The sequence below is a fragment of the Pectinophora gossypiella genome, chromosome 16 (genome assembly GCF_024362695.1).
Source record: "Pectinophora gossypiella chromosome 16, ilPecGoss1.1, whole genome shotgun sequence".
NCBI lineage: Eukaryota > Metazoa > Arthropoda > Insecta > Lepidoptera > Gelechiidae > Pectinophora > Pectinophora gossypiella.
Genome location: NC_065419.1, coordinates 13,293,307 through 13,305,662, shown reverse-complemented (window position 1 = coordinate 13,305,662; position 12,356 = coordinate 13,293,307). Strand labels below are relative to the sequence as shown.

Here is a 12,356-nt window from a genome sequence, read left to right as displayed (position 1 = left end):
TGCACAACATGTTGCCAGTTAGCGCGGAACTTTTGTTTCGTGACAACGTTGCCATGTCTGCCTACGCCTCTATTACACGTCTGTCGTCGACAACATTTCGCCAGAGGAACTAGTGTTGTTGCGCGTCACGTCTCCACTCGACAACAATTGATGGTCAACTAACACTGCGCTCTAAACAAAGTTGCCGTACATGTTGAGCGTTACGTGTTGCGCGTTAAATGTTGCCTAGTGGATACGAGGCTTTAAGCCTACAATACAAAGTACTGCTAGAAGTTGTCTTGATGTCTTCTATCGAGTCTCCATCTATTCCCGTGTATTAAGCGTGTAATCTCTCTCTCTCTCTCTCTCCTTGGCATTTATTATTCCCATCTGATGGTGGGGTCTGCCCTCTTCGTCTTTCTCTTCCACTTCACTCTATCGAGCACAGGTCCTTATGCGTGTAATACTAAGTAGAAATAATACTAATTATATCCAAAAATTATGTGTCTTATTGGTATTTATTTTTCTATTGTGTGTGTAACCTGCGCCCATGTATCATGTTACTAACTCAATAATTAATTCAATAAACGCATTGCATTAAAGTTCATTTGAAATGTCGATATGGAAACGATAATGGCCCCGATTCCTGCAGACATCTCTTAATTTTACTTTAAGTTATACCTGTCATTTTCTTATCCGCCGAAAAGGAAAGGGACGGATGATTGACAGCTCTTAATTTTAGGAAGAATGAGTAAATAAATGAATAACCCGGGCGAATTTTTAGACGGTTGTTTTAGATTTGTGCTTAAAATTGACGTGTGTTCCATAAATTTTATGCTTGTCGATTACCCGTCCCTTTCCTTTTCGGCGGATAAGAAAATGACAGATATAACCTAAAATAAAATTAGATGGTATTTACAGGAATTAGCACCATTATCTATCCAACAGTCCGTATTTTAGATTTTTTATAGGATGCAATAAAATTCAAGTGTTGAAAGTCTGCATTATAATGGTTCTAGAACCATCTACCTACACTTCAAGCGTAGCATCAGGTTTGTATCCCCGAGGGGGTAGGCAGAGTTTATAGTATATCGCCCACTTGTCTCCAGCTATATGTTTAAGTTCCGTGTAATAGGGGGCGAGCCTAATGCCATTAACTTGCGCGCCCCACCTTTCTCCTTAGCAGCTTACTGCCATTTAGACTAAAGTGAGACTCAGAGGGAGTGAGGTAAATCCAGCTCCCCTATTACATGAAACCTGTAGCGCTAACATACGCAACGTGAGAAATTTTGTCGATACAATGATGTCGTTTTGTCGATTGGTGCTAATATGTGAACCTAAATAAGTCATGTCGTTCTGTCAAAATACGCAGCGTGATAAATTTTCTCGGTAAAATGTCGTCGTTTTGTCGATTGGTGCTAATCATCATCTTCATCATCAGCCGTACGACGCCCACTGCTGGGCATAGGCCTCCCCCAAGGATCTCCACGACGATCGGTCCCGCGCTGCCCGCATCCAACGGCTTCTGCCACCATCAGATGGGAATAATAAATGCCAAGGAGAGAGAGAGAGAGATTACACGCATAATACACGGGAATGGTGCTAATATGTGCACTTAAATAAGTCATGTCGTTCTGTCAAAATACAAACAAAATCACGTGGCACGCATGTTAGGGAAAAAACAAACTTATCGATTCCTAAAATAAATATTCAATCGTTCGATCATTTTATAATGTTGCGCATGTTAGCCCTGCTGGTCATAGCTGGCGACGAGTGAGTGTATAAACTATACACCACAACCTTTGGGTATAGAATAATTAATAATACTACGTATAGAACGGCAACTCTCTGCTCCCCACCAGCGGCTGAACTAGGTTTACCTCACCGCCCCTCGGTGTTACTTTAGTCTTCAATCGTATAGGCGGCAGACGTCACACACACAGATGCGCGTGTACGATAACGTCAATGCGTACTGTCCGTGTAAAGTGAGGTGTTTTGTATGAAGTGTCCGGGATGTGATATAATGTTAAAAACTAAGTTTCTATTTTCGGCGTTATTTTAATATTGCTATAATTTAGTAGTGGCAACTTCCGCATTCAGTTATACTTTATCTACATGTGGACACGCAAGAAATGATTATATATTTAAGATTTCTCTGTAAGACTGATATATGTAATTGTACATATAGTTAGATGATTGCGTGTCACGCAATGTTACGGTGTCGGATACAGGCAATCCGTTTCATCTTAATTGCAAGTGGATATTGCCACTGAATGTTATTCAGCCGTGTTTTTACTTCACTTTGGCCGCGAAAAATAATGCTGGTTTTTTTTTTTAATAAACATAACAGTAACTGCGGGGTTAAAATGGCCACATAGAATTCATCTAAGAAAGCAATATTGCAATTTGACATTTGCGCATATAAAAGTAAGTGCGCAATGCAAACAAATGTCATGCATTGATTTCTTAGATGAACTGCTTCAATGTGGCCATTTTAACCCCGCAGTAGTGCAGCCTTAGTGATGTACCCAATGGCTAGACACCTTCACCATAGAATCCATACTATAATAATTATCAATTCGAAAGTAGGTAACTCTGTCTGTTACCAGGCTCAAACCGCTGAACCGATTCAAATGAAATTCAGTATGTCCATAGTTCATTTCATTCAAAGAACATAGGACAGTTTTTATCTCCGAAATGTCGTTTCAAAATTCCATTTCATAATGTTTCTTCATTCATTTCACTTTTCATTTGCTTTGGGAGTATCCTTATTACTTTAAAAAATACAGTGAAGTTCACCAGAGACAAAATAGGTCATGTTTTGCCAATATACTACATCGACCACAAACTCCAACCAACATGCATTTAAAAGAAATGCATCAAATATTTGCAATGAATTTTATTATAGGTATAATAATCTACCAAATTAAAAATACTGACTGGAAATAAGTTTAAAATTAACCTAACGAAATGGCTTATGAACAAATGTTATTATAATTAGAAGGAATATTTATATCATAAAAATAATTATTATTTTGTAAAAATAAGTATAATTTTCAATAATCATCTTTTCAATGTACCATTTCTTCAATTTTTTAAGTATGTGTACGTACGCCTTCATGCAGGCCGAACACATCACAACATTGTTATTTAAATTATTTTACCACGTTTTTGTATTTGTTTGTTTGTTTGTATACTCTTTATTGCTTTAAAATACAAAGAAAATTTACATATAATTTATCGTTAGATAAAGCATAGGCGAGCTTATCACTAATTGGGATTTCTTCCAGCTAACCTTGGACAGCCTGAAAAAAACTCAGTGTGTTCTCGCAAATAAATTGATTTTATTTGGTTATTTTTACTCCCAACCCAACAGAAACTACCTGCTTTCTACTTCTAGCTTTTTGCACTTATCCACTATAACTGTGGACATTATAAAATTACCATCATTATTGACACTGCAGCAGGGGAAGGAAATAGGATATTAACCTTTCGTAGCGCAGCGCATGCATCGGAGCGTGCACTTGCGCGTGCGCATGCATGTTAAACTGCAAGACTATGAAGCTGGGAAATCTGTAGTAGTACGTACATACATAATTTAATGCCCGTACTCTCTAACGGGGTGGGCAGGGCCACAAGACAACTTGCAGTCACTTCTGATACGATGTTCTAATATGAAGACGAACAAACGACGCTCAAACCATTATATACGGGGATACGGCGCACCACCTATGATGTTACTCTAACAGAAAGCTCGCCGAGGAGTGTATCTCTGACTACCCCAATTGGCCTATAGTCATGGACTTATGTACATACGTACATACATATATAAACTCACGCCTATTTCCCACCGGGGTAAGCAGAGACTATAGATTTCCGTTTGATTCAATCCTGACACAGTTCTCTTGCTTCTTCCACATTCATCAATCGCTTCATACACGCACGCTGGTTCAGAGTAGATCGTACTAAACCTTTTCTAAGGACATCTCCAATTCGTGGACTTATGTTTTTAGGTATTATCTAAGTTGTAGTTACTTCGTATTTCAATACCAGTCGTGTACAGGACATTCCTAAGGCCATTGACTTTAAAATGTATTAGAATTTCTCGTGTTGTTTTCTCTACTTAAGAGAAACACGTAATCATACCTACCGTGCTCACGTCGCTATGATTACTGTTATATCTCGTATCGGCATATTTCAACGAGCTTAAGGGTTACACGAGTTAACTTGGTTTCTTAGACGCTACTTATTCAAATCATAGTATTTATGCCACAATTACACCGACGAAAGTTGCGCTCAGATCCCTAAGGGTAACTACACACATAGTCGGGCTGGCATCAATCGGCACAGCCGGGCGGTAAAAATCGAATATATGGACAGTCATGAGCAATATAATGTACCCACTTCAGGACTCTGTCGCACTAACATATTTGACATTTAGTGAGACTTACCGTTCAATTTGTCAAAAAAGTTAATGTGACATGGTACCAAAGTGTATACATATTAATGCTCGTGACCGTAGATGCATGTTCGAGAAAAAGACGTTCGGCTTTCTCTAGGCGGGCCGGCAAAGCGGGCCTAGTTGCTAGGGGTCGGTTTTGTCGTTCCACAAGTACTGCCGAATCGTATGATTGAACCTAACTGAACCCGAACCCGAATGAACTGCCCAATCGGCACAAGCCGAACAAGTGCAGTAATTACATCGGGTCGGCTTTGTTGTTCGGCTAATACTGCCGAACCGACTATGCCGGACCGGCTGTGTGTGTAGCTACCCTCATTCAGCGATTATCGCTATCGGCTCCACGGTATAGAAGAAAAAGGTTGGAAAGGCCCTAACGCGCATTTTGTATGAGAACCGCTATCGCCCACCTATCAACCCCACTCTCTTTTACTACAAAGTACTCCCGCAAACAGATAACTACGACAGCTCTGCTTCTCACATTTCATAGCCACTTTACCGGCTATGTTATTTTATATGACAGGCAAACTCGTAAAGTACTTCATACAAACGTATTTTTTTGATAGATAGCCGATCATACTAAGGTTTTTAGCGTTCTCGTGATAAGGAGGGTTTTTCTGTTCGTCGTAAAGTTTGCGGACGAGTGGAGTGCAAAGTTGAACTATTTGCTCATACTTGTATGGCGCGCGTTTCGCGCTCACTTGACCCTTCCAATCTCATTCTTCTATTCCGTGATCGGCGCACTGGGGTCGATTCATCATCATCTCCCTAGCGTTATACCGTTTTTCCCGGGGTCCGCTTACCTAACCTGAAGATTTGACAAATCTGGTTTTTATAGAAGCGACTGCCTGTCTGACCTTCCAACCCGCGAAGGAAAAACCAGCCCAATACAGATTACTATACTAGAGTTAATATCAAGTGGAAATTTTCATCGCAAAAGTATAGAATTGAAAATAATTTAAAAAAAAAATTCCGACGTAAAATTCCACTTAATATTAACTCAGAATTATGGTCTGAATCATCCCCCTGAGTACCTATTCGTTACGATGTCAAACAGCCTGGGTCACGTACCTCCGAAAATGCATTACCTACTCGGGAATGTGGGTTTCATGATGTTTTCCTTTACCGCTGAGCACATGATAATCATTTATGATCCAAACATGAATTCAAAAATAAATTCTAAAAAGTTTAGGCCTGTGCTGGGTTCAGAACCTGCGAACTCACATTGAGAGTACTTCCAACTGGCAGTTGACTAATAGTAATGTTTTGTAATCACATCACTAATTTAAGAGCCACGCTCTTGTCGGTGTAGTATTCTCCATGCTACTTCTTTATGAAAAAATACTCTCTCTCTCTCTCTCTGTCTGACGCGAGTGGGATGACGCCCAGAATAGTCTATTTCAAAGCCGTACTAGGACTCCTGTCCTCCGCGTCTGAACAATAATAATATTTACATTACTACATTACATATTTATTGTTTTAAACGTTATCAACAAATACCTACGTACGCGATTAACAACCGTTGCGTTGTAAATTATACGTTACTATTCAAGACATTGTAAGTGCATAATTCTACAATCACAGCTGTAAAGAAACAATTGCGACTTTTTTGCAAACCATACTTGCCAGTAGTGGTAGAAAAACGACACGCAAACTGTAAGTGTGCCGAGTAATGGCACAGACTCTTTGTTATACAGCATCTTCACTTTTTTGACGTGACTTATCGCATATTTGCAGCACACGGCGTTAACCACTTGGCCGGACTTTTACTTACTTTACTAGTATGTATAAACATTATCTGAAATGTTTATGTTAGCAAATCTCTTCATTTATCTTCCTTAAAGTTTGAAACCACAACATCATGTATTGATGTCATGTCGTAAAAACCGAAAGAGGGATTGTGTCCACTAACATGATGGACTAATGTTATGGGCGATAGGCTGATCCATTATCACCATAAGGTTTATCATATCCAGCTTACGACGTCGTATCAACAGTGGCTGCAAGTTGTCTTTGATTACTTGTGGGTCTGCCCACCCTATTAGGGATTACAGGCGTGAGTTTATGTATGTATGTATGTAATATTTGTTAGGATATAGGTAGTAAGTACTTATTCAACATTACGAGTGTGTCATAAAACATGGCGGTTTTATGACACATTACGCAAGTAATTAAACAATTCTGTAAGTAGTATGAGAAAATATGCGGAATTCTAAGCGAAAGCACAGCAGAGTGTTAATCGCCACATTACGAGTTCGACCACCATGGAATTACTGCTATGAACGTTCCCAGGCGCCGTGTCTCCACGCAACAGTAGGAACTTGTTTTTTTTATGTTTTAAATGCTTGTTACATGGGAACTAAGGTTATTGGGGCCGATTCCAGTACACCATCTAAGTTTATTTTAAGTTATACGTGTCATTTACTTATCCGCCGAAAAGGAAAGGGACGTAATCGACAGGCATAAAATTTATGAAACACAAGTCAATTTTAAGCAGAAATTTAAAAAACGCTTCCAAATTTAAATTAAGTTTGCAGCATTGTCAAACGGATTGCATAGTATTTTGGAATTATTATTTACCCAATTAATTAAAGTTAAAGCTATACAACGTTTACTATAGTTTTTGATGAACGTCGCCTGGAAAGACCCTTCTTCTTCTATCGTGTGAGTTGTGAGGTGGAGTACCAACCTCGTTAACCCTGGCGTCAGGGTTACTATTGTGCCGCCAAACATGTCTCATATAACGACTACTATACACTTACTTACATCAGTCAGTCGTAACCGGGACCAACGGCTTAACGTGCCTTCCGAAGCACGGATCATCTTACTTTCGGACAATCTGGTGATCAGCCTGTAATGTCCTAACCAAACTAAGGACCACAAAGTAATTTTTGTGATATGTCCCCACCGGAAATCGAACCCGTCTCTCGAGTCCCTCATTGTCACGTAATAATAAGTGTGTAGGTCACATGTAATGACGCGTCAACTTACATAAAACTCAGACCTCAGTGTTAGAGGTCTAAAGTCGTAGAAACGTGTACTTTCTCAGAATGGTTGTTGTTTTATGCATACTTACTTACGTACAACTTAGGTAACGCCATGGTATAAGAAGACCAGTAATGCTCAATCCTATGACAAGCCGCCATTGCTAGCTCATTGATGACGTAAGTGTTACTATTCATTGATATCTCCAACATTCCAAGGACGTAAATTTTATTATTGAAAATTAAGTGAATTACTGACTAATGTATTTAAGTACTATTATTTGTCACATATATAAAAATCATTACAACTGTACGTAAATCTTTTACTAAAAGTACAACATTTCCTTCCAAGTAAATTAAAAATATTGGACTTGGGTAATTTATTTTTTACGAAATGGCAACGCAGGGTCGGATGACGTCATCTGGGCTAACCTTGAAATGCTGTCTGTCAGTTTTGAGCATACCTGGTCTTCTTATACCATAATGAAGCTAGTGGAGTATGCTCCGGCCGTAGGCTCTTATAAGGGCCCTTACACACTCTCACAATGGAGGGTTAAGATCGCCAGTGGGAGAAAATAATACGTAGGCGTCTTTTTGAAACATCATAATCGGATGTGACCTCGCAATAGAAACACGCTAGTTTTAACTTGGGTAAAAATTTGTGATCTAAATTTTTACTCGGATTGAAATAACTTGAAAGAAATCGAGGTTTCAGCCAGTATGACGCTATTCTACTACAGATTGTCGAAATTCAGTCCGCAGTCCTGCACTTCGGGGAGTGTGCCCGCAATCTACACGAGCTCATTCCACCATCCTCCTTTTATCTTCGGACTTCCAGACGTACGGCCGGGTTCCATCCCTATCTGGTGGATATCCCAACTATACGCACAAAGCACTTCGCATCGTCCTTCACTATGCGCACTGTTGGAGAGTGGAATTCTTTGCCGTCTTCTGTATTTCCCAATGCATATAACCCGGGTGCTTTCAAGGCTAGAATGAACAGGCACTTTCTGGGCGAGCTCGCTCCATCTTAGGCCTCGTCTATGCCTTCGGACAAGTCTGGGCCAAGAGCAAACCCATCAAAGGTAAAAAAAGGTAAAAAAAGGTTTTGTTGAAGTAAATCACATAACAAAGTGATTTTGTGATGCTTTATGGTTTTCACTATATATACTATAAGGCGATGTTACGTTACCTTGCGCGAACCCGAAGCCATACGTTTAAACAGTTTGATTCATTTACTCGTAAAACAAGGATTACACCATACATTTTCATTTTATCATTTAGTTTCCGGTTGAAGCTTTTACCTAATTACAGTATAGTGCAATGTTTTAAATAATACATCCTTGGAAAAAAGCTTCTTGCACACAGAGGCAGCATCGGGGGCGTTCCGGGCGGGATTTTGTTTTGGAATTTTCGAACATTGAGTTCACAGAGAAATCCGCGGTTTCATAGAAATTCCGCTCCTCAGCCCACGACGCTCACCCCACCGCCTCATAGGGGCGCTCCGACCATACCGCCATATTGCCTCTAAGTGCAACTAGCTTAATAAAAAGTGTGTTTTGCACTCACCCAAAGTGTCCGGGGTAGCAGACAGGGAACCGGCGACAGACGTGTTGACCGGGGATCTTGCCGCTGAAGTGTTGACCACCGTTGAAGATCACCTCAGAACAACACGGGGACGAGCAGCGCCCGCTGTCCGTGCACTCCGAGCAACAGCAGGACCGAGAGCCTTCAGACTCGCACCAATGTTCATCACAAGACGAGTACCACTCGGGCGTCGATGTACGGTAATACCGAGGGTCCCAGTGCATGGTGTTTAAATCCGTGCATCGCTCGACATATGCACCAGCTAGCTGCTCCATATACTGCTTGTAGAGCCGCTTCTGCCGCTGCGTCTGCGACACGTGCAACCGCAGCACGTTCAAGAAGCACATCTTCACCCGGCCCAACAACTGCGTCAACGCACCCGCGCTCTCCACCAGCCGATATGTCGGCATATGCAAGACTACCCGAACAGAACGCCCGCGGAATCTCAGAGAAAACCCATTTTACCGTCTACCGCTTCGTTAGTGAGGAATTCAAGAGTTTTAAATTATTGAACGATATCCCGTTCGAAATTATATGTCCGATTTCATTGGATAAACTTTTGGGTAAAAGTTAGCAATGAATTTTGGAACGCAACATTTTGATTTTTGAATTTGGCGGGCGCGGGCCCCCGTGGAGCGGTGTGCGCGGGAGCGCGCGTGGTGTCTGCAGGCGGACTGCGCAGGCGCGGTCGCACGCGGCGCGCCCGCCGCCGTAATCGCTTTACGTCAAATTAACTCGCATTTCCCCAAGAGGTGAAAAAACGGAACGTTACGGAGAAAATGCGACGCGGCTGAAAATAATCAGGGTCATGAGCCGTAGCCAACGTTCCATTTTACCACCGCTGCTTGACTAATCACATTGTTTAGTGCAGTAGATAAACAGATGTTGTTGACAATTAAAATGTTGAGTACCTATCAAGAAAATAATAATACACTGCAATATATCCAGATTTATATTGTTTGTAATAACACAATTAGTAGGTGCCTACCTAATCAAAATCATGTGGTAGTTATGTAATTACTTTTTGTATTCAGTCTCCTTGGGATAAATACCCTAATTCGTACGTACAGTACCTTCCATTGTCCTTATAGTACCTACCTACCTACTGATAATTCTAAACTAAAGCATAACATATAAATTTAGGCACTGCCTACATTAATACAAATATAAAGCAAACTTAAACATATTTTTTGTACTTAATGTCTTATACTTTAACAATAATCATAAAAAAAGTCTTCCAACCTGAAGATCAGCCTCTAGACTGCAAACAGCTTTCAAAAATGCTTACAATTTTCTGATAATAATCAAAGACAGATGATTTCTTCAAACGCTTTTCTATATACTTTGTTGGATTACTTTTATCTTTCATTTTGATATAAATATTGTACATAAAAGTTGCATCTATTGTCTTGTGATAAACAGTACATGCAATTTTCTGGCCACAAAGTTTATTAAGGTAATTCATGTGTTGCAAGCAATGCTGGAATTCAGCCATTGCATGAAGTATGCTGCGATGAAATTGACTTTTTAAATTCTTCACATAAAATAGATCCATCAATGCATTTGCTGCTGTGACACAGTCTTCATATGTCAATCCATGGTCATCTACTCTATCATTCTCGGCCACATCTGGGCTTATGAAATTGCTTCTTCTAATAAGCCCCACTCTGTCAGACACAGGGCCCAACATGATGTAAGACAAAATAACACTGTAGGCTAAAATTATGTCTGTATTTTTTTGCCAATAATAAGCTAGCGTTATTATCAGGATCCAACAGTCTTCTGGAGCAGATTTCAATACATTAATATCTGGCATTACTTTTTGCACAAATTTTTCAAATAGATCCACAGTTTGTGTTTTATCCTGTCTACCACGCTTAGTTTGCCTTTCTGTAAATAATTCTTTATTAGAAATGGGTTTATCAAACTTCTTTTTTATTTCCCAAATGGAACTCTTTTTCTCTTTTCTTCCAATGAAAGTTATGTTAAGTTCTTGTCGATTTGTTAGAATTCCATACACATAAAATATTATGTCAAGAGCTGAGAGCATGGCATCTTCTTTATCTTCATCAAAAGCAACCCAAGAACCTGAAAAAGTCCCTTTATTTGCCAAATTAACATATGGAATAGCAATTCTTCCACTTGAAACTCCACTTATAAACCATTTGGTATCATTTTCAAAAAGAGCACTCCCTTTACCCTTTCCAAAATGTTTTACAGCATCCCAGTCAGTTGTATTCTTAACCAATTCCTGATTGTATTCATATGCCTTCATAAATGCATCAGCTTCTTCCTCAGTTAATATTTGCAGTATTTTCTTCATATTGTCATCTAATTCATACCACTGCTTTCGTATCCACCTGAGTACTGATCCCATAACGTTTCTTGTCACAGAATCTACTATATCTGCCAACCTTTTGAAATATATGCTGTTATCATCAGTCAGAGTGAAAAAAAGAGGCAATAAGCCATGTCTTACTCTTAGAATGCTTCTACAATTCTTTGAATCAAATATTTTGCAAGTAATTTGTTTTTCTTTCTCGTCAAATTCTACAGATTGGGGTGGTATGCATGAACTATAGCGTAGACAATATTGATAGTTTTTAGTCACAATAGGACATCGGAACATATTTGCCACTCGAAAAAGTGCGATGTTACTATCATACTCGGTCACATAATAGGCAATTTCTAATTCATCTAAAATTTCTTTCCAGATGTCTTTCAGAAAAATCGTTTCGCAATATGCATTTTCGTTTTCTCCTGTTATGGCATCAGCTCTGTTTATAACATTTTGTTCTATCTCTGCCCTTTTTTCAAGAGGAGCATCCATGGCTCCGTTGAAAATGACGTAACATGTTACGTTACTTTCTATAAAACGTTTCAGAATACATCTTAGGTATTCTGCATACCTGTCATATTCCCCCCCTAGGATAGACTTGCAACCACTGTTCTTATAAGTATCCTTAAAGAAAGTTTTGCCGTCGATTACGACATGGCAGTTCTTCAAAACATGATCCGTGGGCGGGGCAACCCTCTTTATAAAACCCCTTAAGTGTTTGTATGATGCCATCTTATAATAAATATCTGAAAATAAAGTTTTCAACAATCACACCACCGCATTACTTAAACCACCGTCTTAAAAATTACTTGTAATAATTATGCTTGTACACTTACCTCTGTAACATAGTCGTAGAAACTTTAGTAAAACTATTTTTAATAAATCACTTGGTTTCAGTTTCTTTGTGTAAGGTAGGTATAAGGTATAAATAAAGGTTACACGTCAAACAAAAATAAAAGGGAAATACCCGCCATTATTTTGATTATATTACGCTTCATTCTACACAGTC

The 12,356-nt window shown here is 39.5% G+C and overlaps 2 protein-coding genes across 2 annotated transcripts in view; both read right to left on the bottom strand.

Moving 5' to 3' along the window:
- Nucleotides 1–9,670, bottom strand: part of LOC126373765 (espin) — a 161,570-nt gene extending 151,900 nt beyond the window's left edge. Inside the window, exon 1 of the mRNA XM_050020046.1 lies at nt 8,992–9,670. Within this exon, the coding sequence (XP_049876003.1) occupies nt 8,992–9,419 (428 nt within the window). The 5' untranslated portion in view covers nt 9,420–9,670. The remainder of the gene's footprint in view (nt 1–8,991) is intronic.
- Nucleotides 9,671–9,948: 278 nt separating this feature from the next.
- LOC126373794 (uncharacterized) lies at nt 9,949–12,286 on the bottom strand. Its single transcript, XM_050020096.1, has 2 exons — nt 12,184–12,286; nt 9,949–12,093 (listed from the first exon to the last, which is right to left on the bottom strand). Exon 2 carries the CDS (start codon nt 12,077–12,079, stop codon nt 10,259–10,261), a length of 1,821 nt encoding a protein of 606 aa, XP_049876053.1. The 5' UTR covers nt 12,080–12,093; nt 12,184–12,286; the 3' UTR covers nt 9,949–10,258.
- Between the last annotated feature and the right edge of the window lie 70 nt (nt 12,287–12,356).